Raw genomic sequence first — 27,014 nt, 5'->3', positions numbered from 1 at the left:
GCTCTGAGACCCCAAATCCGCACCCCCACCCCTCCCCGGGGGGCTTCGGGAACGGTGCGGGGCTCTGAGACCCCAAAAAGGCATCGCCCGGCCCTCCCCGGGGGATTCGGGAGCTCTGAGACCCCAAACTGGCACCCCCACCCCTCCCCGGGGGGGTTCGGGAACGGTGCGGGAGCTCTGAGACCCCAAAAAGGCACCACCCGGCCCTCCCCGGGGGGTTCAGGGACTCTGAGACCCCAAAAAGGCACCCTCAGCCCTCCCCGGGGGATTCGGGGGCTCTGAGACCCCAAACCGGCACCCCCTCCCTCTTCCCGGGGGGGTTCGGGGGCTCTGAGACCCCAAAAAGGCATCGCCCGGCCTCCCCGGGGGGTTTTGGGGGCTCTGAGACCCCAAACCGGCACCCCCAGCCCTCCCCGGGGGGTTCAGGAGCTCTGAGACCCCAAACTGGCACCACCAACCCTCCCCGGGGGGGTTCGGGGGGGGTGGGGTCCCAGAGGAGAATCTGGGGGGTCCCAGGGGCAATGGGGGCCCGGAGGAGGATTTGGGGTCCCAGGGACAATGGGGGGTTCAGTGGAGGATTTGGGGGCCCAGAGGAGGATTTGGAGGTCCCTGGGTCAATGGGGAGGGTCAGAGGATTTGGGGGACTCAGGGAGGATTTGGGGGTCCCAGGGGAGGATTTGGAGGGACTCGGGAGGATTTGAGGGTCCCAGGGGGAGGATTTAGGGGTCCCAAGGAGGATTTGGGGGTACTCAGGGAGGATTTGGGGGTCCAAGGGGAGGATTTGGGGGCCCAGGGAGGATTTGGGGGCCCAGGACAATGGGGGGTTCAGTGGAGGATTTGGGGGGCCCAGAGGAGGATTTGGAGGTCCCAGGGTCAATGGGGGAGGGTCAGAGGATTTGGAGGTCCCAGAGGGGAGACTTTGGAGGTCCCAGGGGAGGATTAGGGGCCCAGGGTCAGTGGGGGCCCAGAGGATTTGGGGGACTCAGGGGAGGATTTGGGAGTCCAAGGGGAGGATTTGGGGTCCCAGGCTCAATGGGGGCCCAGAGGAGGATTTGGGGGACTCAGGGAGGATTTGAGGGGCCCAGGGGAGGATTTGGGGTCCCAGGGCAATGATGGTGGGGCAGAGGATTTGGGGGCCCAGGGGAGGATTTGGGGTCCCAGGGTCAATGGGGGCTCAGAGGAGGATTTGGGGGCCCAGGGGAGGATTTGGGGTCCCAGGGCAATGGTGGTGAGGCAGAGGATTTGGGGGCCCAGGGAGGATTTGGGGTCCTAGGGAAATGGGGGTCCCAGAGGAGGATTTGGGGGGCAGCGGGGGGTCCCCAGCACCAACCAGGGGTACACGGAGAGGTCCGGCAGTGGCACCTGTGGGGGGGGAGGGAGCAGCGTTTGGGATCGGGGTTGGGGGGGACCCCTCCGAGAGCTCCCCAAATCTCGGGACCCCAAACCCCTCAGGGACACCGCGGGGGGGCTGTAGGGGGTCCCTGGGGGATTTGGGGTCCCCAAACTCACAGCCACGAAGGGTCTCACGGCCCCGCTCGGGAACCAGCCCTGGTCACCGCTGGCCACGTTCCTGCCCTGGGGGGGGGGAGTTGGGGGGTCCGGGGGGACGTCAGGGGGTCCCCAGGGGTGGGAAGGTCCCGCCCCAACCCTGGGGGGTCCCAACCCCACACCTGAGGATCCCTTTCCCACCCCGGGGGTCCTGTCCCTACCCGAGGGGTCCCTTCCTCACCCCGGGGGTCCCATTTCCCTCTTGAGGGTCCTAGCCCCACCCTGGGGGTCCCAGCCCCACCCCGGGGGTCCCATTTCCCTCTTGAGGGTCCCAGCCCCACCCTGGGGGTCCCATCTCGACCCTGGGGGTCCCAGCCCCACCCCGAAAGTCCCATTTCCCTCTTGAGGGTCCCGTCCCCACCCTGGGGGTCCCATCCCCACCCCGGGGGTCCCATTTCCCTCTTGAGGGTCCCATCTCCACCACGGGTGTCCCGTCCCCACCCTGGGGGTCCCACCCCCATCTCGGGGGTCCCGTCCCCACCCCGGGGGTCCCGTCCCCATCCCGGGGGGTCCCATTTCCCTCTTGAGGGTCCCAACCCCACCCTGGGGGTCCCAGCCCCACCCCGGGGGTCCCATTTCCCTCTTGAGGGTCCCATCTCCACCACGGGTGTCCCGTCCCCACCCTGGGGGTCCCGCCCCCATCCCGGGGGTCCCATTTCCCTCTTGAGGGTCCCATCTCGAATACGGGTGTCCCGTCCCCACCCTGGGGGTCCCATCTCGACTCCAGGGGTCCCATCCCCACCCCGGGGGTCCCATTTCCCTCTTGAGGGTCCCATCTCCACCACGGGTGTCCCGTCCCCACCATGGGGGTCCCGTCCCCACCCCAGGGGTCCCATGTCCCTCTCGAGGGTCCCAGCCCCACCCTGAGGGTCCCATCCCCACCATGGGGTCCGTCCCCACCCTGGGGTCCGCTTCCCCCATCCCCACCTGCCACCAGAGCTCCTCGGCCTCGGCCACCGTGACCTCGATGACGTCACCGGGGCTGAGGCGCAGAGGGTCCCAGGACCCGGTGGGGACGCCGTTGTAGGGCTGGGTGGTCTCGACCTTGGGGAGCCCTGGGGGGGGCACGAGGGGTCAACAGGGACCCTGAGATCCCCGAAAATCAACCCGGGGTGGGGACAGACCCCTGAGACCCCCAAACATGGACCACCCCTGAGACCCCCAAAAATCAACCCAGGGGGTGGGGCCAGACCCCCGGTTCCCCCAAACATGGACCACCCCTGAGACCCCCCAAAAAGCAACCCGGGGGTGGGGTCAGACCCCCTGAGACCCCCAAACATGGACCACCCCTGAGACCCCCGAAAATCAACCCGGGGTGGGGTCAGACCTCCTGGTGCCCCCAAGCATGGACCACCCTGAGACCCCCAAAAATCCCAACTCCAGGGGGCGGTCAGGAGACCCCCGGTTCCCCAAGCATGGACCACCCCTGAGACCCCCCAAAGATCAACCTGGGGGTGGGGCAGAGACCCCCTGGTGCCCCCCAAACATGGACCACCCTGAGACCCCCAAAAATCAACCCAGGGGGGCGGTCAGAGACCCCCCCTGAGTCCCCCGAACATGGGGGGGGGGTGGGGGCTTCTGACCCTCCCTGTGCCCCCCAAATTTGGAGCTGGGGGTGGGGACAGACCCCCTGAGCCCCCAAACGAGGGGGGGAAAGACCCTCCCCTGTGCTCCCCCAGCCATGGAATGGGGGTCAGACCCTCCCCTGTGCCCCCCAAATTTGGAGCTGATGGGGGGGGGTTCAGACCCTCCCCCTGTGCCCCCCAACCATGGAATGGGGGGGTCAGACCCTCCCCTGTGCCCCCCAAATTTGGACCCGAGGGGTCGGGACCCCCCCCAAAATTCCTCACCCAGGTCCCCCCGTTTCTTGTCGGGTCCCGGACGCTGCGATTTGTTCTGGGGGGGCAACGGGACCCCCGTGAGTGGGGGAGGGGCAGCGGGACCCCCATAGAGGGGGAGGGGTCATGGGGGGCTGGGAGTGCCCCCCCAGGGACCCCCCAGACCCCCAAATTTGGGCCTTTTCAGCCCATTTTGAACCGTTTTCCCAGTACCTTCCTGGGGCCGAAATCTGCGGGGAGGGAGAGGAAAAGTTTGTTAGTGGGATGCTTAATTAATTAATTAATTAATCAATTAATCAATAAATTAAGTAACCAATTAATTAATTAACCTCTAATTAATTATGGGGCGATTAACCCTCCCCTAATTAATAAGGTGGGCTGTAATTAGCCCTTCTCCTAGTTAATAATAAGGTGATTAATCCTCCTTTAATTAATAAGGGGGGCTATAATTAGCCCTTCTCCTAGTTAATAATGGGGTGATTAATCCTCCTTTAATTAATAAGGGGGGAAATTATCTCCCAAACTAATTGATGGGGTAATTAACCCTCCCCTAATAATGATGGGGTAATTAACCCTACACTAATTAATAAGGGTGGTTGTAAATAGCCCTCCCCTCATTAATAATGTGATTAATCCTCCTTTAATTAATTAGTTAATAAAGGAGTAATCAACCCCTAATAATAGATGGTGTAATTAGCTCCTCCCCTAATTAAATAAGTGGTAGTTCACCCTCCCCTAATTAATCAGTTTGTAATTACATTCCCTAATTAATGATGGGGAAATTAGTTCCTGCAATTAATGAGGGAGTAATTAGTCCCCCCTAATTAATGAGGGGGTAAGTAATCACACCAATTAATGATGTGGTAATTAGCAACTACCCTCATTAATTATAGGGTAATTAACCCCCTCCTACCTAATGATGGGGTAATTAGCCTCCCCTCACCTAATTATGGAGGTAATTAGTTACTCCCCTAATTAATGAGGTGGCTAATTAGCTTCCCCCCTAATTAACAAGGGGGTATTTAACCTGTCCCCCCTAATTAATACTTGGTGTTAATTGGGCTCTGTGGGTGCCCCACAATGCCCTGTCGGCCATTTTGTATCCCACAATGCCCTGCTCCATGTCTGCCATCTTGGATCCTGTCAGGTTCAATGTCAGCCATCTTGTATCCCACAATGCCCTGCACTGTGTCAACCATCTTGTACCCCATGATGCTCAGTGTCGGCCATCTTGTATCCCACAATACTCTTCTCCATGTCAACCATCTTGTATCCCATGATGCTCAGTGTCGGCCATCTTGTATCCTATAATACCCTGTGCTGTGTGAGCCATCTTGTATCCCATAATGCTCAGTGTCAGCCATCTTGTATCCCACAATGCCCTGCTCCATGTCAGCCATCTTGTATCCCATAATGCTCAGTGTCAGCCATCTTGTATCCCACAATGCCCTGCTCCATGTCAGCCATCTTGTATCCCATAATGCTCAGTGTCAGCCATTTTGTATCCCACAATGCCCTGCTCCATGTCAGCCATCTTGGATCCCATAATGCTCAGTGTCAGCCATCTTGTATCCCACAATGCCCTGCACTGTGTCAGCCATCTTGTATCCCATAGTGCTCAGTGTCAACCATCTTGTATCCCACAATGCTCTGCTCCAGGTCAGCCATCTTGTATCCCGTAGTGCTCAGTGTCAACCATCTTGTCTCCCACAATGCCCTGCTCCATGTCAACCATCTTATACCCCATGATGCTCAGTGTTAGCCATCTTGTATCCCACAATACCCTTCTCCATGTCAACCATCTTGTATCCCATGATACTCAGTGTCAGCCATCTTGGATCCTATAATACCCTGCGCTGTCAGCCATCTTGTATCCCACAATGCCCTACTCCAGGTCAGCCATCTTGTATCCCATGATACTCAGTGTTGGCCATTTTGTATCCCACAATGCCCTGCTCCATGTCAACCATCTTGTATTTCATGATACTCAGTGTCGGCCATCTTGTATCCCACAATACCCTTCTCCATGTCAACCATCTTGTATCCCATGATACTCAGTGTCAGCCATCTTGTATCCCACAATTCCCTGCCCCATCTTCCATCCTCTGGTGGTCGATGTCAGCCATCTTGAACCCCACAATGCCCTTCTCCTCGTCGGCCATCCCCTATCCCACAATGCCCTGCACCGTGTCAGCCATTTGTATCCCACAACCCCCTACTCCTCCCCACCCCCTGTTTCCTCCCTCAGAGCCCCTTCCCCCATCCCCTGATCCCCCCCATTCCCCAATCCCCCTCGTATTCCACGATGTCCCCTCACCGGCTCCGGCTTTGCCGCACGTCCCCACCCGGCCCAGGCACTCCTTGTGGGCGGGGGCGCGGCAGCGGCTGCAGCGATAGCCCTGGTAGAAGGTGCCCCTGGGGACACGGGGGGGACAAGGGGGGACAGGGGGTCACAGTCATGGAGGGCACCCCCAGCCACACCTGCCCCACCCAGGGCTGATTGGCCATCAGCCATTGACTGATCCCTGGTGCAGCTGGGCTGGAGCTGGGTTGGCCAGCCCGGCCCTTGACCCACCCGGTTCTTGGCCTGTGTTGGTCTTGACCCCTCCAGGATCAACCCCCTCGTGGTTTGAACCCACCCAGGAGGGACCCACCTCGTCCCTGGCCCACCCAGGGCTCAGCCCACCCCACCGTGACCCATCTTGGTCTTGACCCACCTTGGCCTCCACCCAACCCTTGACCCACCTTGGTCTCCAACTAAGCCTTGACCTGCCACCTTGGCCTCCACCCAACTCTTGACCCACCTTGACCTTCACCCAACCCTTGACCCACCTTGGCCTCCACCCAACCCTTGACCCACCTCGGTCTTGACCCACCTTGACCTCCAATCAACCCTTGACCCACCTTGACCTCCAACCAACTTTGGTCTTGACCCACCTTGGCCTCCACCCAACCTTTGACCCACCTTAACCTTGACCTCCCCAGGCCTCAGCCTGTCCCCTCCGTTACCAACCCACACCTCGACCACCTCGGCCTCAACTCACCCACCTGACCCTCCAATCCCCCCCCGGGGCCTCCCCCTCTCCCAGAGCTCCCAAACCTCCTCTCCCAGCTCACAGTGGCCCCCATTCCCCTCCCCCCAGGAGGGTGGGGGACGTAATTTTGGGGTCCCACCTCAGCAACATCTGGCAGGCCTTGCAGGACGTGGTGTCCTCGAAGGAGAACATCTGGAAGTCGTGCCCGTCGGCCAGGGCGTGCTCGGGGAAGATGTTGGAGCTGCAGAGACACGGGGCGGGGGGGGCACCTGAGCATGGTGGGGGCAAGCTGGGCCACCCCTGGGACCACCCAGTGGGGTAGGTGACCCCCCCCTACCCCTCCCCATGGGGATGGAGGAACCCACAGGGCCATCTCGAACTGCTCCAGCCACTTCTTCTTCATGTCCTGTGTCTTGAAGAAGAGCTCGTAGTGATGGAGCCCGGCCGTGTCCACCAGCGCGAAGCTGTGGGACCACTGGGGGGAAAGAGGGGGGTCAGCAGGGCCACCCACCCAGGGAGGGACCCCCCGGCATGGGGGACACCGGGGGACGCACCCTGGGGGTCACCAGGGGTCAGGGGGGCCACTCAGGACACGGGGACACCTGGACATGGGATGGCAAACACGGGGGGGAGGTCCAGCAGGGACCGGGATAATGGGATCCACTGGGGATTGGGATCCTGGGATCCACTGGGAATCAGGATCCTGGGATCCACCAGGAAATAGGGTGTTGGGATCCACCAGGGATCAGGATCCTGGGATCCGTCAGGGATTGGGATCCTGGGGTCTACCACAGATCAGGATCCTGGGATCCACCAGGGATCAGGATCCTGGGAACTACCAGGGAAGAGGGTGTCGGGTTCCACCAGGTATCAGGATTCTGAGATCCACCAGGGACCAGGACTCTGGGATCCCCCACACCTGGCCAGTTGTGTCCACCAGGGATCAGGATTCTGGGATCCACCAGGGACCAGGACTTTGGGATCCCCAAGACCTGGCCAGTTGTGTCCACCATGGCCCACGACGTTGGGATCCACCAGGGACCGGGATTCTGGGATCCACCAGGATCCTGGACACCCTGTCCCCCCGGGTTCTTTGGGAAGAGACCCCCCAGGCCGTGGTGTCCCCGCCGTGCCCCCGGTACCTTCTTTCCGTCACGGGGCCCGAGGTCCCTGTCCCCCAGGCGGTGGCTCTGCAGGTCCACCACGTCCTTGGCCTCGTAGGAGTCCCCGCGGCGCTTGCAGATGATGAGGGCCTTGTCCAGCAGGAACCCGTACCTGGCACAGGGGACGGGGGTGGCACCAGCCCCTCGAGGCCACCACGCATCCCAGGGTGTCCCCGTGTCCCTGTGGTGTCCCCAAGGGGTGTCCCCGTGGGGTGGTCCCTGTGGGGTGGTCCCTGTTTTCCCATGTCCCCGTGGTGTCCTTGGGGTGTCCCCATGTCCCCGTGGTGTCCTTGGGGTGTCCCCATGTCCCTGTGGTGTCCCCAAGGGTGGCCCCAGGGGTGTCCCTGTGGGGTGGTCCCTGTTTTCCACATGTCCCCTCGTGTCCCTGTGGTGTCCTCATGTCCCTGTGGTGTCCCCAAGGGTGTCCCCAAGGGTGTCCCCGTGGGGTGGTCCCTGTTTCCCCATGTCCCCGTGGTGTCCTTGGGGTGTCCCTGTGGTGTCCCCATTTCCCTGTGGTGTCCCTGTGGTGTCTCTGTGGAGGGTCCCTATTTTCCCACATGTCCCCTCGTGTCCCTGTGGTGTCCCCAGGGGTGTCCCCAGGGGTGTCCCCATGGGGTGGTCCCTGTTTTCCCATGTCCCTTCAGTGTCCCTGTGGTGTCCTCATGTCCCTGTGGTGTCCCCCAGGGGTGTCCCTGTGGGGTGGCCCCTGTTTCCCCATGTCCCTGTGGTGTCCCCGTGTCCCTGTGGTGTCCCCTAGGGGTGTCCCCCGTGGGTGGTCCCTGTTTTCCCATGTCCCCGTGGTGCCCTTGGGGTGTCCCTGTGGTGTCCCTGTGGTGTCCCCAAGGGTGTCCCCAGGGGTGTCCCTGTGGGGTGGCCCCTGTTTCCCCATGTCCCTGTGGTGTCCCCGTGTCCCTGTGGTGTCCCCAGGGGTGTCCCCGTGGGGCGGTCCCTGTTTTCCCATGTCCCCTCAGTGTCCCTGTGGTGTCCTCATGTCCCTATGGTGTCCCCCAGGGGTGTCCCCGTGGGGTGGTCCCTGTTTTCCACATGTCCCCTCAGTGTCCCTGTGGGTGTCCCCATGTCCCTGTGGTGTCCCCAAGGGTGTCCCCGTGGGGTGGTCCCTGTTTTCCCATGTCCCCGTGGTGTCCTTGGGGTGTCCCTGTGGTGTCCCCATTTCCCTGTGGTGTCCCTGCGGTGTCTCCGTGGAGGGTCCCTATTTTCCCACATGTCCCCTCGTGTCCCTGTGGTGTCCCCAAGGGTGTCCCCCAGGGGTGTCCCCGTGGGGTGGTCCCTGTTTTCCACATGTCCCCTCAGTGTCCCTGTGGGTGTCCCCATGTCCCTGTGGTGTCCCCAAGGGTGTCCCCGTGGGGTGGTCCCTGTTTTCCCATGTCCCCGTGGTGTCCTTGGGGTGTCCCTGTGGTGTCCCCATGTCCCTGTGGATGTCCCCATGTCCCCATGACGTGGACATGGTGTCCCCATGTCCCTGTGGTGTCCCCATTTCCCTGTGGTGTCCCTGTGGTGTCTCCATGGGGGGTTCTGTTTTCCACATGTCCCCATGGATGCCCCTGTGGATGTCCCCGTGGTGTCCCCAAGGGTGTCCCCATGGGAGTGATCCTTGTTTTCCCATGTCCCCATGGTGTCCCTGTGGTGTCCCCATGGATGTCCCCATGTCTCTGTGGATGTCCCCGTGGTGTCCCTATGTCCCTGTGGTGTCCCAATGGATGTCCCCATGGATGTCCCCATGTCCCTGTGGATGTCCCCATGTCCCCATGGTGTCTCCATGGTGTCCCCATGATGTCCCCGTGGTGTCCCCATGTCCCCATGGTGTCCCCATGTCCCCATGGTGTCCCCATGTCCCTGTGGTGTCCCCATGTCCCCGTGGTGTCCCCATGGTGTCCCCATGTCCCTGTGGTGTCCCCATGTCCCTGTGGTGTCCCCATGTCCCTGTGGATGTCCCCATGTCCCCATGGTGTCCCCAAGGTCCCTGGGATGTCTCCATGGATGTCTCCATGGTGTCCCCATGTCCCCATGGATGTCCCCATGTCCCCATGGTGTCCCCATGGATGTCCCCATGTCCCCATGGATGTCCCCATGGATGTCCCCATGGTGTCCCCGTGGTGTCCCCGTGGATGTCCCCATGTCCCCATGAATGTCCCCGTGGTGTCCCATGATGTCCCCATGGTGTCCCCATGTCCCTGTGGTGTCCCCATGGATCTTCCCAGGTTCCTGCTGTGTCCCCATGTCCCTGTGGATGTCCCCATGTCCCCGTGGTGTCTCCACGGATGTCCCCGTGGTGTCCCCATGGATGTCCCCATGGATGTCCCCATGGATGTCCCCATGTCCCTGTGGTGTCCCCATGGATGTCCCCATGATGTCCCCATGGTGTCCCCATGTCCCTGGATGTCCCCATGTCCCCATGGTGTCCCCATGTCCCACCTGTCCACCTTGGAGCGCCTCTCGGTGCTGGACACTTTGAGCTCCCCGTCGATTTTGGGGCGCCCAAACTGCGCCAGGGACTGGGGCTGTGCCGGACACCGGGAATGGGGACATCGGGAACAGGGACAGGAACAGCGGGAATGGGAACGGGGACAGCGGGAACAGGGACAGCGGGAATGGGAACGGGGACATCGGGAATGGGAACATCAGGAACAGGAACATTGGGAATGGGAACATTGGGAATGGGAACATCAGGAACAGGAACGGGAACATCGGGAACGGGGACAGCGGGAACAGGAACGGGGACAGCGGGAATGGGAACGGGGACAGCGGGAACAGGGACAGCGGGAATGGGAACATTGGGAATGGGAACATCAGGAACAGGAACGGGAACATCGGGAACGGGGACATCGGGAATGGGAACATCAGGAACAGGAACATCGGGAATGGGAACATTGGGAATGGGAACATCAGGAACAGGAACGGGAACATCGAACGGGACATCGGGAATGGGAACATCAGGAACAGGAACATCGGGAATGGGAACGGGGACAGCGGGAACAGGGACAGCGGGAATGGGAACGGGGACAGCGGGAATGGGAACGGGGACAGTGGGAACGGGGACAGCAGGAATGGGAACGGGGACAGTGGGAACGGGGACAGCGGGAATGGGAACGGGGACAGTGGGAACGGGGACAGCAGGAACAGGAACATCGGGAATGGGAACGGGGACAGCGGGAACAGGAACAGGGACAGCGGGAATGGGAACGGGGACAGTGGGAATGGGAACGGGGACAGTGGGAATGGGAACGGGGACAGTGGGAATGGGGGACAGCGGGAACGGGAACATCGGAAATGGGGACATTGGGAACGGGAACATCAGGAACGGGAACGGGAACATCGAGAACGGGAACATCGAGAACAGGGACAGCGGGAACGGGAACAGGAACATCGGGAACAGGAACATCGGGAATGGGAACATCGGGAATGGGAATTGGAACAGTGGGAATGGGGGGCACCGAGAACAAGGGAGGGGGTATTGGGAATGGGGGGCATTGGGAATGGAGGGACATCAGGGGGACACCGGGAACGAGGGAAGGGGCACTTGGAATGGGGGGTGGACATTGGGAATGTGGGAACACAGGGAGACATTTGGATGGGGGGTTATTGGGATTGGGGCACATCGAATGAGGGGAGACATCAGGGATGGGGGGACACGGGGGATACTGGGAATGGGGGACATGGGGAATGGGGGACATAGGAATGGGGACATTGGGAATGGAAGGATATTGGGAATGGGGGACATTGGGAATGGGGACATTGGGAATGGAAGGATATTGGGAATGGGGGACATTGGGAATGGGGACATTGGGAATGGGAGGATATTGGGAATGGGGGGACATTGGGAATGGGGGACATTGGGAATGGGGGACATTGGGAATGGGGGGACATTGGGAAGGGAGGGACATCAGGAAAGGGGGGACATTGGGAATGGGGGATATTGGGAATGGGGGGACATCGGGAATGGGGGGACATCGGGAATGGGGGGACATTGGGAAAGGGAGGGATATTGGGAATGGGGGGGACATTGGGAAAGGGAGGGACATCGGGAATGGGGACATTGGGAATGGGGGGACATTGGGAATGGGGGAACATCGGGAAAGGGAGGACATTGGGATTGGGAGAATATTGGGAATGGTAGAACATTGGGAATGGGGGACATGGGGAATGGGGGACATTGGGAATGGGGGGACATTGGGAAGGAGGAGGATGTTGGGAATGTGGGGGGACACGAGGGTACATCGGGAATGGGGGGGATATTGGGATTGGGGGATGTTGGGATTGGGAGGACACAGAGGGACATGGGGAATGTGGGGGACATCAGGAATGGGAGGGGCACCAAGAATGGGGGGAAGTTGGGAATGTGGGGGGACATTGGGAATGGGGAGGGGGATATTGGGAAGGGGAGGGGCACTCAGAATGGGGGGACGTTGGAAATGTGGGGGGACATTGGGAATGGGGAGGGGGATATTGGGAAGGGGAGGGGCACCAAGAATGGGGGACGTTGGAAATGTGGGGGACATCGGGAATGGGAGTGGGGATATTGGGAATGGGGGGACATTGGGAATGGGGGACACTGGGAATGGGGGGGCACCAAGAATGGGGGAAGTTGGGAATGTGGGGGGACATCGGGAATGGGGCGGGGAGGGATATTGGGAATGGGGAGACATCAGGGATGCGGGAGGACACTGGGAATGTGGGATCTGGGGGACACGGGGATGTGGGGTCTCGGGGGTCCCCACCACAGTGTGGGAGGCAGAGGGGGAGGACTGGGAGGTCTGGGGGTGTTTGGGGGCAGTTTGGGGGTCCTGGGGCAGTTTGGGGGGTCTCAGGGGTCTCAGGGGTCCCCACCATGTTGTGGAGGCAGAACTGGACACTGGGGAGGACTGGGGGGTCTGGGGGTGTTTGGGGCAGTTTGGGGGTCCTGGGGGTCTCGGGGTCCCCACCATGTTATGGAGGTAGAGTCAGACACTGGGGAGGACTGGGGGGCTCTGGGGGTGCCAGGGGCAGTTTGGGGTCCTGGGGCAGGTTGGGGTGCCAAGGGAAGATTAGAGGGGTCGTGGGGGTCTCTGGGGGTCCCCACCATGTTATGGAGGCAGAGCTGGACACCGGGGGATTGAGGGGGTTCTGGGGGTCCCAGGGCAGTTTGGGGGTCCGAGGGGAAGGTTGGGGGTCTCAGGGGGTCTCTGGGGGTCCCCACCATGTTGTGGGAGGCAGAGGTGGACACTGGGGAGGACTGGGGGTCTGAGGGTGTTTGGGGGTCCTGGGGGTCTCGGGGGTCCCCACCCATGTTGTGCAGGCAGAGCCGGACACGGGGGAAGACTGGGGGTCTGGGGTCCCAGGGGCAGGTTGGGGGTCCCAGGGGCAGGTTGGGGGTCCCGGGGGTCTCTGGGGTCCCCACCATGTTGTGCAGGCAGAGCTGGACACTCGTGAGCTGTTTGAGGGTCTCGTTGTCCCGTTTGACCTCGTTCACACACTGGGCCAGGTCCTGGGGGGAGGCCAGTCAGAGACCCCCAAACCCCCCCCGGGACAGCCGAGGACCCCTGACATCCCTCAGGAACTCCCAACCCCCAATTCCCCTTCAGGAACCCCCAAATCTCCCTCAGAAACCCCAAATCCCCCTCAGAGACCCCAGGTGTCCCCAGGACCCCCAGAAGTCCCCCGGACCCATCAGAACCCCTCAAGACCCACCCAGGACCCCCAGGGCCCTTCAGGACCCTCCCCTGACCCCCGGACCCTCCAGGACCCTCCAGGTCCCTCCAGAACCCCCTCAACCCCTCCGGACCCTCCAAGACCCTTCCAGGACCCTCCAGGATCCTCCAGGTCCCCTCCAGGACCCCTCTCAGCCCCCTCCGGACACTCCAAGACCCTTCCAGGACCCCCGGGCCCTCCAGAACCCCCAGACCCCCCAGATCCCTTCAAGGCCCTTCCAGGACCCTCCAGACTCCCCCCGGACCCCCAAGACCCGTCCAGGACCCTCCAGGACCACTCCAGACCCCCTCGGACCACCCAAGACTCCTCCAGGACCCCCTGGACCCCCTCCAGGATCCTCCAGGACCCTTCAGGACCCCTCCCAGACCCCCTGGACCCCAAACCCCCTCCAGGACCCTTCAGGACCCCAAGACCCCTCCAGGACCCCCAGGGCCCTTCAGGACCCTCCCAGGACCCCCTGGACCCCCCAAAACCCCTCCAGGGCCCTTCAGAACCCCCCAGACCCCCCAAAGACCCCCTCCAGGCCCCCTGGGGCCCTTCAGAACCTCCTCCCTCAGCACCCCCCTGACCCCCAAGACCCCTCCAGGGCCCTTCAGGACCCCTCCAGACTCCCCGGACTCCCCAAGGCCCTCCAGGAACCCCCTAAACCCTCCTCCCCCCAAACCCCTCCAGGACCACCCAGGCCCCTTCAGGACTCCCCAGAGCCCCCTTGGGCCCTCCAGGACCCCCCAGACCCCTCCGGGGACCCCAGACCCACCCTCATGGCGTCCAGGGCCCCCTGAGCCGCTCCCTCTCCGCCGGCTCCGGGGTCAACTTCACCAGCTCCTGGGGGGATGTCGGTCAGGGGCCCAGGTGTGCCCCCTCGACAGGTATGGGGACCCCCAGGTGTGCCCCCGACAGGTATGGGGACCCCCAGATGTGCCCCCCGACAGGTACGGGGACCCCCCAGATGTGCCCCCCCTCCCCAGGTGTGTCCCAGGTGTGTCCCCTCCCTCCCCAGGTGTCCCCAGGTGTCCTCAGGTGTCCCCAGGTGTTCCCAGGTGTGTCCCCAGGTGTGTCCCAGCTCTCCCAGGTGTGTCCCAGGTGTCCCAGGTGTATCCCAGGTGTGTCCCAGGTGTGTCCCCTCCCTCCCCAGGTGTCCCCAGGTGTCCCCAGGTGTCCCCAGCTGTCCCCAGGTGTCCCCAGGTGTGTCCCAGGTGTATCCCAGCTCTCCCAGGTATCCCCAGGTTGTCCCCAGGTGTCTCCAGGTGTCCCCAGGTGTCCCCAGGTGTCCCCAGGTATCCCCAGGTGTGTCCTAGGTGTCCCCAGGTGTGTCCCAGGTGTCCCAGGTGTGTCCCAGGTGTGTCCCCCCTCCCCAGGTATCCCCAGCTGTCCCCAGGTGTGTCCCAGGTGTGTCCCAGCTCTCCCAGGTGTCCCCAGGTATCCCCAGGTGTGTCCCCAGGTATCCCTAGGTGTGTCCCCAGGTATCCCTAGGTGTCCCCCAGATGTGTCCCCTCCCTCCCCAGGTGTCCCCAGGTGTCCCAGGTGTGTCCCAGCTCTCCCAGGTATCCCCAGCTGTCCCAGGTGTCCCCAGGTGTGTCCCAGGTGTTCCCAGGTGTCCTCAGGTGTATCCCAGGTGTGTCCCCAGGTGTGTCCCCTCCCTCCCCAGGTGTCCCCAGGTGTCCCAGGTATATCCCAGGTGTGTCCCAGGTGTGTCCCCTCCCTCCCCAGGTGTCCCCAGGTGTCCCCAGGTGTCCCCAGGTGTCCCAGGTGTGTCCCCTCTCCCCAGGTGCGTCCCAGGTGTGTCCCAGGTCTCCCAGATGTATCCCAGGTGTGTCCCAGGTGTGTCCCCAGGTGTCCCAGGTGTCCCCAGGTGTCCCCAGGTGTCCCCAGGTGTGTCCCAGGTGTGTCCCAGGTGTTCCCAGGTGTCCTCAGGTGTCCTCAGGTGTATCCCAGGTGTGTCCCAGGTGTGTCCCCTCCCTCCCCAGGTGTCCCCAGGTGTCCCCAGGTGTGTCCCAGCTCTCCCAGGTGTGTCCCAGGTGTGTCCCAGGTGTCCCCAGGTGTGTCCCAGGTGTGTCCCAGGTGTGTCCCCTACCTCCCCAGGTGTCCCCAGGTGTCCCCAGGTGTCCCCAGGTGTCCCCAGGTGTGTCCCCAGGTGTGTCCCAGGTGTGTCCCAGCTCTCACAGGTATCCCCAGGTGTCCTCAGATGTGTCCCCAGGTGTCCCCAGGTGTGCCCCAGGTGTCCCCAGGTGTCCCAGCTCGCACATCCCAGGTGTCCCCAGATGTGTCCCAGGTGTCCCCAGGTGTCCCCAGGTGTGTCCCCAGGTGTCCCCGGGTGTCCCAGGTGTGTCCCAGGTGTGTCCCAGGTGTGTCCCCAGGTGTCCCCAGGTGTCCCCAGGTGTGTCCCTGCTCCCCAGGTGCGTCCCAGGTGTGCCCCAGGTGTCTCCCAGGTGTCCCAGGTGTGCCCAGGTGTGTCCCAGGTGTGTCCCAGGTGTGTCCCCAGGTGTCCCCAGGTGTCCCCAGGTGTGTCCCAGCTCTCCCAGGTATCCCCAGGTATCCCCAGGTGTCCCAGGTGTGTCCCCTCCCTCTCCAGGTGTCCCCAGGTGTCCCCAGGTGTGTCCCCAGGTATCCCCAGCTGTCCCCAGGTATCCCCAGCTGTCCCCAGGTGTCCCCAGGTGTCCCAGGTGTGTCCCAGGTGTGTCCCAGGTGTGTCCCCTCCCTCTCCAGGTGTCCCCAGGTGTCCCCAGGTATCCCCAGGTGTCCCCAGGTGTCCCCAGGTGTCCCCAGGTGTGTCCCCAGGTATCCCCAGCTGTCCCCAGGTATCCCCAGCTGTCCCCAGGTGTCCCCAGGTGTCCCCAGGTGTCCCCAGGTGTGTCCCAGCTGTCCCCAGGTATCCCCAGCTGTCCCCAGGTGTCCCCAGCTGTCCCCAGGTGTCCCCAGGTGTGTCCCAGGTGTCCCCAGCTGTCCCCAGGTGTCCCCAGCTGTCCCCAGGTGTCCCAGGTGCCCACCTGGGCAGCAGGTGGTATTTGAGCACCCTCTGCATGGGCACCATCAGCAGGTCCCGCAGGGAGAAGCGCCCGTTGTTGGCCCGCTGGGAGCACTCCTGGGGGCAGGGGGGCACAGGGGTCATGAGGCCGGGGGGTCATGCGGGCTGGGGGGTCACTGGAGGTAAAGGGGCTGGGGGGGTCACTGGGGCTGGAGAGGTCACTGGGGTCAGGGGGTCACTGGGGGTAAAGGGTGGCGGGGAGTCCTGGAGGTCTGGGGAGTGGTCATGGGGGTCGGGGGGTCGAGTGGGTTCACAGGGGGTTGTTTGGGGTCATGGATGGGGTCAGTGGGGTCGGGGGGTCACTGGAGCTGAGGGGAGTCACTGGGGTCGGGGGGGTCAGTGGAGTCAGGGGGTCACTGGGGTCGGGGGAGGTCATGGGGGTCAGGGGGTCAGTGGGAGGTCAGTGGAGTCAGGGGGTCAGTGGGTTCACAGGGGGTTGTTTGGGGTCATGGATGGGGTCAGTGGGGTCCGGGAGTCACTGGAGTTGGGGGGTCACTAGGGGCTCGGGGTCACTGGGAGTCCAGGTGGTGGTCACGGGGGGGTCAGTGGGGCCAGGGGTGTCACTGGGGTCTGGGTCAGTGGGTTCACGGGGGTTGTCTGGGGTCATGGATGGGGTCACAGGGGTCAAGGGGGTCACTGGAGTTGTGGGGTCAGTGGGACTGGGGGTCACTGGGGGTCAAGGGGGCTGGGGGTCACTGGAGTTGGGGGGGAGTCACTGGGGTCGTGGGGGTCACTGGGGTCAGGGGGTCACTGGGGTCAGTGGGGTCACTGGGGGGTCAGGGGGGCTGGGGGGTCACTGGAGTCGGGGGGTCAGTGGGGGTCGTGGGGTGGTCATGGGGTGGGGTCAGTGGGGCCAGGGGTGTCACTGGGGTCAGGGGGGTCAGTGGGTTCACAGGGGGTTGTTTGGGGTCATGGATGGGGTCACAGGCGTCAAGGGGGTCACTGGGTGGTCAGGGGTGTCAGTGGGGTCAGGGGGGGTCACTGGGGTCGGGGGTCAGTGGGTTCACAGGGGGTTGTTTGGGGTCATGGATGGGGTCAGTGGGGTCGGGGGGTCAGTGGGGTCACATTGGGGTCACAAGGGGTCATTGGGGGTCACAAGGGGGTCGTGGGGATTGAAGTGAGGGGAATTGGGGTCTCAGGGTCTCATTGGGGTCACAAAGGGGTTATTGGGGCACAGAGAGATCGTGGGAATTGGGGGGAAATTGGGGTCATGGGGGCAGGGAGGTCCCAGGGGGATACCAGGGGTCATCGGGGTCAGGGGGATGGGGAGGGGTGGGGGGAGTCAAGGGGGGTCCTGGGGATGTCGGGGGTCCTGTGGGGGAGCCCTGGGGACCTGGACCCACCTGTGCCTTTGTGGGGAGGGGTGGGTGTGGATTTGGGGGTCTAGGGGGATCTGAGTGGGGTCCAGGGGATCTGGGCCCACCTGTGCCTCTTCATGTGGAGGGCGTGGGTGGGGATTTGGGGGGGTTTGGGGGTTCTGGGGGGATCTAGGGGGGGTCCAGAGGGGCACCTGGAGCTTCATGCGCAGGTCGGTGCAGGCCGAGAGCTGGTCCAGGCGCCGGGCGGCCCCTTCCACCTGACTGCAGTACCGGCCATACAGCAGGAACCTGGGACACCCAAAATCACCCCAAATCACCCCAAATCCACCCCAAATCCAACTGACTGCAGTACCGGCCATACAGCAGGAACCTGGGACACCCAAAATCACCCCAAATCACCCCAAAATCACCCCAAAATAACCCCAAATCCACCTGACTGCAGAACCGGCCATACAGCAGGAACCTGGGACACCCAAAATCACCCCAAATCCACCCCAAATCCACCCCAAAATCACCCCAAATCCACCCCAAATCCACCTGACTGCAGTACCGGCCATACAGCAGGAACCTGGGACACCCAAAATCACCCCAAATCACCCCAAATCCACCCCAAATCACCCCAAAATCACCCCAAATCTACCTGACTGCAGTACCGGCCATACAGCAGGAACCTGGGACACCCAAAATCACCCCAAATCACCCCAAAATAACCCCAAATCCACCCCAAATCCACCTGACTGCAGTACCGGCCATACAGCAGGAACCTGGGACACCCAAAATCACCCCAAATCACCCCAAAATAACCCAAAATCACCCCAAATCCACCCCAAATCCACCCCAAATCCACCTGACTGCAGTACCGGCCATACAGCAGGAACCTGGGACACCCAAAATCACCCCAAATCACCCCAAATCCACCCCAAATCACCCCAAATCCACCCCAAAATCACCCCAAATCACCCCAAAATCACCCCAAATCACCCCAAATCCACCCCAAATCCACCTGACTGCAGTACCGGCCATAGAGCAGGAACCTGGGACACCCCAAATCACCCCAAATCACCCCAAATCCACCCCAAATCCACCTGACTGCAGTACCGGCCATACAGCAGGAACCTGGGACACCCCAAATCACCCCAAATCACCCCAAAATAACCCAAAATCACCCCAAAATAACCCCAAATCCACCCCAAATCCACCTGACTGCAGTACTGGCCATACAGCAGGAACCTGGGACACCCAAAATCACCCCAAATCACCCCAAATCCACCCCAAATCCACCCCAAATCCACCTGACTGCAGTCAGCCATCACAGGAACCTGGGACACCCAAAATCACCCAAAATCACCCCAAAATAAACCCAAATCCACCCCAAATCCACCTGACTGCAGTACCGGCCATACAGCAGGAACCTGGGACACCCAAAATCACCCCAAATCACCCCAAATCACCCCAAATCACCCCAAACCACCCCAAATCCACCTGACTGCAGTACCGGCCATACAGCAGGAACCTGGGACACCCAAAATCACCCCAAATCCAACCCCCAAATCCACCCCAAAATCACCCCAAATCACCCCAAATCCACCTTGACTGCAGTACCCGGCCATACAGCAGGAACCTGGGACACCCAAATCACCCAAAATCACCCCAAATCCAACTCCCAAATCCAACTGACTACTGCAGTACTCGGCCATACAGCAGGAACCTGGGACACCCGAAATCACCCCCAAATCACCCCAAAATAACCCCAAATCCACCCCAAAATCACCCCCAAATCCACCTGACTGCAGTACCGGCCATAGCAGGAAGACCCAGGACACCCAAAATCACCCCCAAAATCACCCCAAATCACCCCAAAATCACCCCAAATCCACCTGACTGCAGTACCGGCCATACAGCAGGAACACTGGGACACCACAAATCACCCCAAATCACCCCAAATCACCCCAAATCACCCCAACCACCCCCCCAAATCCACCTGACTGCAGTACCGGCCATACAGCAGGAACACTGGGACACCTCAAAATCACCCCAAATCCACCCCAAATCCACCCCAAATCATCCCAAATCACCCCAAATCCACCTGACTGCAGTAACCGGCCATACAGCAGGAACCTAGGACACCAAAATCACCCCAAAATAAACCACCCAAAATCACCCCAAATCCACCCCAAATCCAACTGACTGCAGTACCGGCCATACAGCAGGAACCTGGGCAGGGACACCCCAAAATCACCCCAAATCACCCCAAAATCACCCCAAATCACCCCAAATCCACCCCAAATCCACCTGACTGCAGTACCGGCCATACAGCAGGAACCTGGGACACCCAAAATCACCCCAAAATAACCCCAAATCCACCCCAAAATCACCCCAAATCCACCTGACTGCAGTACCGGCCATACAGCAGGAACCTGGGACACCCAAAATCACCCCAAAATCACCCCAAAATAACCCCAAATCACCCCAAAATCCACCCCAAATCCACCTGACTGCAGTACCGGCCATACAGCAGGAACCTGGGACACCCAAAATCACCCCAAATCACCCCAAAATCACCCCAAATCCACCTGACTGCAGTACCGGCCATACAGCAGGAACCTGAGACACCCAAAATCACCCCAAATCACCCCAAAATCACCCCAAATCACCCCAAATCCACCCCAAAATCACCCCAAATCCACCTGACTGCAGTACCGGCCATACAGCAGGAACCTGGGACACCCAAAATCACCCCAAATCACCCCAAATCACCCCAAAATCACCCCAAATCCACCCCAAATCCACCTGACTGCAGTACCGGCCATACAGCAGGAACCTGGGACACCCAAAATCACCCCAAAATCACCCCAAATCACCCCAAAATCACCCCAAATCCACCTGACTGCAGTACCGGCCATACAGCAGGAACCTGGGACACCCAAAATCACCCCAAATCACCCCAAATCCACCTGACTGCAGTACCGGCCATACAGCAGGAACCTGGGACACCCACAAATCACCCCAAATCACCCCAAATCCACCTGACTGCAGTACCTGGCCATACAGCAGGAACCTGGGACACCCCAAATCACCCCAAATCACCCCAAAATCACCCCAAATCCACCTGACTGCAGTACCGGCCATCAGCAGGAACCTGGGACACCAAAATCACCCTAAATCACCCCAAATCACCCCAAAATCACCCCAAATCACCTCAAATCCACCTGACTGCAGTACCGGCCATACAGCAGGAACCTGGGCAAGGACACCCCAAAATCACCCCAAATCACCCCAAAATCACCCCAAATCCACCCCAAATCCACCTGACTGCAGTACCGGCCATACAGCAGGAACCTGGGACACCCAAAATCACCCCAAATCACCCCAAAATAACCCAAAATCACCCCAAATCCACCCCAAATCCACCTGACTGCAGTACCGGCCATACAGCAGGAACCTGGGCAGGGACACCCAAAATCACCCCAAATCACCCCAAATCACCCCAAATCACCCCAAATCCACCTGACTGCAGTACCGGCCATACAGCAGGAACCTGGGACACCCAAAATCACCCCAAATCACCCCAAATCCACCCCAAATCCACCCCAAATCCACCCCAAATCACCCCAAATCCACCTGACTGCAGTACCGGCCATACAGCAGGAACCTGGGCAGGGACACCCCAAAATCACCCCAAATCACCCCAAACCCACCTGACTGCAGTACAGTATACACCAGGATCACCCAAAATCACCCCAAATCACCCCAAATCCACCTGACTGCAGTACCGGCCATACAGCAGGAACCTGGGACACCCAAAATCACCCCAAATCACCCCAAAATAACCCAAAATCACCCCAAATCCACCCCAAATCCACCTGACTGCAGTACCGGCCATACAGCAGGAACCTGGGACACCCAAAATCACCCCAAAATAACCCCAAAATCACCCCAAAATAACCCCAAAATCACCCCAAATCCACCTGACTGCAGTACCGTCCATACAGCAGGAACCTGGGACACCCAAAATCACCCCAAATCACCCCAAATCCACCCCAAATCCACCCCAAAATCACCCCAAATCACTCCAAATCCACCCCAAATCCACCCCAAAATCACCCCAAATCACCCCAAATCCACCCCAAATCCACCTGACTGCAGTACCGGCCGTACAGCAGGAACCTGGGACACCCAAAATCACCCCAAATCACCCCAAAATCACCCCAAAATAAACCCAAATCCACCCCAAATCCACCTGACTGCAGTACCGGCCATACAGCAGGAACCTGGGACACCCCAAATCACCCCAAATCACCCAAATCACCCCAAAATCCAAACCCCAAATCCACCTGACTGCAGTACCGGCCATACAGCAGGAACCTGGGACACCCAAAATCACCCCAAATCACCCCAAACCCACCTGACTGCAGTACCGGCCATACAGCAGGAACCTGGGACACCCCAAATCACCCCAAATCACCCCAAAATAACCCCAAATCCACCTGACTGCAGTACCGGCCGTACAGCAGGAACCTGGGACACCCAAAATCACCCCAAATCACCCCAAATCACCCCAAAATCACCCCAAATCCACCCCAAATCCACCTGACTGCAGTACCGGCCATACAGCAGGAACCTGGGACACCCAAAATCACCCCAAATCACCCCAAATCACCCCAAAATCCACCCCAAAATCACCCCAAATCCACCTGACTGCAGTACCGGCCATACAGCAGGAACCTGGGCAGGGACACCCCAAAATCACCCCAAATCACCCCAAATCACCCCAAAATCCACCCCAAATCCACCTGACTGCAGTATCGGCCATACAGCAGGAACCTGGGACACCCAAAATCACCCCAAATCACCCCAAATCACCCCAAATCCACCCCAAATCCACCTGACTGCAGTACCGGCCATACAGCAGGAACCTGGGCAGGGACACCCCAAAATCACCCCAAATCACCCCAAATCCACCCCAAATCCACCCCAAATCCACCTGACTGCAGTACCGACCATACAGCAGGAACCTTGGCAGGGACACCCAAAATCACCCCAAATCACCCCAAATCACCCCAAATCCACCCCCAAATCACCCCAAATCACCCCAAATCACCCCAAAATAACCCCAAATCCACCCCAAATCCACCTGACTGCAGTACCAGCCATACAGCAGGAACCTGGGACACCCAAAATCACCCAAAATCCATCCCAAAATCACCCCAAATCACCCCAAAATCACCCCAAATCCACCTGACTGCAGTACCGGCCATACAGCAGGAACCTGGGACACCCAAAATCACCCCAAATCACCCCAAATCCACCCCAAATCACCCCAAATCACCCCAAATCACCCCAAAATCACCCCAAATCACCCCAAATCCACCTGACTGCAGTACCGGCCATACAGCAGGAACCTGGGACACCCCAAATCACCCCAAATCACCCCAAAATAACCCAAAATCACCCCAAATCCACCCCAAAACCACCCCAAATCACCCAAAATCAGCCCAAAATCCACCCCAAAATCCACCCCAAATCCACCCTAAATCCACCTGACCCCATTACTGGCCCAAATTTCCCCCCTCTGGATCTCCCACCCTCCCTCCCGGCCCCCCAACACCCCCTTCCACCGGACCCCCACTGACTCCCCAAAACCTCCCAAAGACCCCCTGAGCCCCCATTTCCCATTCCTGGACCCCCAAGACCCCTCTCCAGGTCCCCCTTCCAACCTCCCCAAACCTCAGACTCCCCACCCCAAGGACCACCCGGACCCCCAAACCCCTCCAGGACCCCCTGGACCCCCAAAACCCTCCAGGACCCCCCGACCCCCTAAACCCCTCCAGGACCCCTGGATCTCCCCAAAACTCTACAGGACCCCCGGACTCCCCAAACCTCTCCAGGACCCCCGGGACCCCAGGACCCCCTCAGACTCCCCCAAACCCCTCCAGGACCCTCCATGACCCCTCTGGACCCCCACAAACCCTCAAGACCCCCTGGGCCCCCAAAACCCCTCCAGGACACCCCTGGACCCCCAAACCTCTCCAGAACCGCCCCCAGGACCTCCAAACCCTCCAGTCCCCACCCCGGGCCCCCAAACCCCTCCAGGACCCCCGGACCCCCAAAGCCCCTTCAAGATCCCCTGGACCCCCAGCCTCCAGGACCCTCTCAGGACCCCCCCGGACCCCCAAACCCCTCCAGGAACCTCCCGGACCCCCAAAGCCCACCAGGACCCCCTCAGGACCACCCCTCGGATCCCCCAGACCCCTCCAGGCTCCCCGGACCCCCCAAAGCCCCTCAGGACCCCCCGGACCCCCCGTACCTCTCCTTGTAGGTGAGGAAGAGGGGGGCAGTCACCCAGGCCCCCAGCGCCCCCCGAAGGTCCCCCAGGAACAGCCGGTGCAGCTGCAGCAGCTCCTGGGGGGACACGGGGGGGTCACCCCAAAATCGGGGGGGACACCCCCTAAAATATGGGGGGGACACCCCGAAATATGGGGGGGACACCCCAAAAACCAGGAGGGTCACCCCAAAAATCGAGGGGGACACCCCAAAATTGGGGGGGACACAGCCCAAAATCGGGGGGAACACCCCAAAATATGGGGGGGGACACTCCCCAAAATCGGAGGGGACACCCTAAAAATCGAGGGGGACACCCCAAAATCGGGGGGAACACCCGAAATATGGAGGGACACCCCAAAAACCAGGAGAGTCACCCCAAAAATCGAGGGGGACACCCCAAAATTGGGGGGACACAGCCCAAAATCGGGGGGAACACCCCAAAATATGGGGGGGACACCCCGAAATATGGGGGGGACACCCCAAAAATCGAGGGGGACCCCCCAAAATCGGGAGGGGACACAGCCCAAAATCGGGAGGAAACCCCAAAATATGGGGGGGACACTCCCTAAAATCGGAGGGAACACCCTAAAATCGGGGGGGGGAACACAGCCCAAAATCGGGAGGAACCCCCAAAATATGGGGGGTCACCCCAAATCGGGGGGGGACACAGCCCAAAATCAGGATGATCACCCCCCAAAATCGGGGGGGACACCCCAAAATATGAGGGGGACACCTCAAAATATGGGGGGGACACCCCAAAATATGGGAGAGACACCCCAAAATTGGAGGGGACACCCCAAAATCGGGGGACACCCCCCAAAGTATGGGGGACACCCCAGGAAACAGGAGGGTCACCCCAAAATCGGGGGGGATCACCCCAAAAATTGGGGGGTTACACCAAAAACTTGGAGGGGGTCACCCCAAAGTTGGGGATTAACCCCCCCCACCGGACCCCTCCAGGACCCGTACTGGGGTTACTGGGAGAACTGGGAGGCGTTAAAGGAGCACTGGAGGGTTACTGGGAGCACTGGGGGGGTACTGGTGTCACTGGTGGGGCTTTGTCACTGGGGTAACTGGTGTCCCCCGTGTCACTGGTGTTACTGGGGTCACTGGTGTTACTAGGGTCACTGGTCAGGGTCACTGGTGTCATTGGTGTCATTGGTGTCAGTGTCACTGGTGTCAGTGGAGTCACCGGTGTTAATGGTGTTACTGGTGTTACTGGTCAGGGTCAGTGGTCAGTGTCACTGGTGTCACTGGTGTTACTGGTGTTACTGGTGTTACTGGTCAGGGTCACTGGTCAGTGTCACTGGTCAGTGTCAGTGGTCAGTGTCCCCTGTGTCACTGGTGTCACTGGTGTCACTGGTGTCACTGGTGTCACTGGTGTTACTGGGGTCACTGGGGTCACTGGGGTCACTGGTGTAACTGGTCAGTGTTACTGGTGTCACTGGGGTCATTGGTGTCAGTGTAACTGGTGTTATTGGTGTCCTTGGTGTCACTGGTGTCACTGGTGTCACTGGTGTCACTGGCCAGTGTTACTGGTGTCTCTGGGGTCCCTGGGGTCACTGGTGTCGCTGGTGTCACTGGTGTCACTGGTGTTACTGGTCAGTGTCCCTGGTGTCACTGGTGTCACTGGTGTCATTGGTGTCACTGGCCAGTGTTACTGGTGTCTCTGGGGTCCCTGGGGTCACTGGTGTCCCCTGTGTCACTGGTGTCACTTGAGTCATTGGTGTCACTGTCACTGGTGTCAGTGGTGTCACTGGTCAGTGTCCCTGGTGTCCCCAGTTGTCCCTGGTGTCCCTGGTCGGTGTCACTGGTGTCACTGGTTTGTGGCCCCAGTGTCCCCGCTGTCCCTGGTCTGTGTCCCCAGTGTCCCCAGTGTCCCCTCTGTCCCCACTGTCCCTGGTCAGTGTCCCCGCTGTCCCCGCTGTCCCCGCTGTCCCCGGTCTGTGTCCCCGCTGTCCCCGCTGTCCCCGCTGTCACCTCGATGTTGATGAACACGCTCTCCATGTCCTGCGGCTCCAGGAAGTGCCGCAGCGGCCGCAGGAAGTGCTGGGGGGGGGAACTGGGATTACTGGGAGCACTGGGAGGGGCTGCAGCCCCACCACCCTGTCCCTGTGTCCCATCCCCTGTCCCTGTCCCTGTGTCCCATCCCCGTGTCCCTGTCCCATATCCCTGTCCCTGTCCCTGTGTCCCATCCCCGTGTCCCTGTGTCCCATCCCCGTGTCCCTGTCCCATCCCCGTGTCCCCTGAGCTGCCACACCTGGACGTGGCCCCTGTGGCTCCCCATGTTCCCCCTTCTCCATGTCCCCAGTGTCCCCAATGTCCCCAATGTCCCCAGTGTCCCCTCTGTGTCCCCAGCGCCACCAAAAGCGGCCAAGTCCCCAGTGTCCCTCTGTGTCCCCCATGTCCCCCATGTCCCCTCAATGTCCCCCCGTGTTCCCAAGTCCCCATGTCCTCTCAGCGTCCCCCATGTCCCCCCAGTGTCCCCAGTGTCCCCTCTGTGCCCTCTGTGTCCCCCATGTCCCCCCAGTGTCCTCCATGTCCCCAACGTCCCTTATGTCCCTCCCTGTTCCCCATGTCCCTGCTGACCCCAATGTCCTCATGTCCCCCAATGTCCCCATGTCCCCAATGCCCCCAATGTCCCCAATGTCCCCAATGTCCCCAATGTCCCCAATGTCCCCTCAATGCCCCCATGTCCCCTCAACACCCCCCATGTCCCCAAGACTCTGCTGTGCCCAGTGTCCCCAATGTCACCCATGTCCCCTGTGTCCCTCATGTCCTCTCATGTCCCCAGTGTCCCCATAGCCCCCCAAGGTCCTCCGTGTCTCCATATCCCCCATGTCCCCAGTGTTCCCATGTCCCCCTTGTCCCTGTGCCCCCTGTGTCCCTGATGTCCCCTCACCCCCCTTGTCCATGTCCCTGCTGTCCCCAATGTCCCCAATGTCCCCAATGTCCCCCATGTCCCCATGTCCCCAATGTCCCCAATGTCTCCAGTGTCCCCCCCATGTCCCCAATGTCCCCATGTCCCCAACGTCCCCAATGTCCCCAGTGTCCCC

The 27,014-nt window shown here is 60.8% G+C and overlaps 1 protein-coding gene across 1 annotated transcript; it reads right to left on the bottom strand.

Annotated features, from left to right (window-relative positions):
* Window positions 1-1,269: 1,269 nt before the first annotated feature.
* On the bottom strand, window positions 1,270-26,245 carry LOC126651515 (proto-oncogene vav-like). Its single transcript, XM_050337434.1, is given in 18 exon segments — window positions 1,270-1,362; window positions 1,510-1,575; window positions 2,476-2,603; window positions 3,399-3,444; window positions 3,600-3,616; window positions 5,704-5,801; window positions 6,561-6,662; window positions 6,787-6,896; window positions 7,564-7,696; window positions 10,018-10,103; window positions 12,980-13,066; window positions 14,048-14,067; window positions 14,070-14,112; window positions 16,274-16,372; window positions 17,826-17,922; window positions 23,942-24,036; window positions 25,939-26,007; window positions 26,219-26,245. Coding segments are annotated over 18 exon segments (1,416 nt in total).
* Window positions 26,246-27,014: the final 769 nt, after the last annotated feature.

The sequence above is a fragment of the Myiozetetes cayanensis genome, unplaced genomic scaffold (assembly GCF_022539395.1).
Source record: "Myiozetetes cayanensis isolate MyiCay16 unplaced genomic scaffold, myiCay2020 scf645, whole genome shotgun sequence".
NCBI lineage: Eukaryota > Metazoa > Chordata > Aves > Passeriformes > Tyrannidae > Myiozetetes > Myiozetetes cayanensis.
The sequence above is the reverse complement of the archived record's forward strand: the minus strand, read 5'-3'. Positions and strand labels throughout refer to the sequence as shown.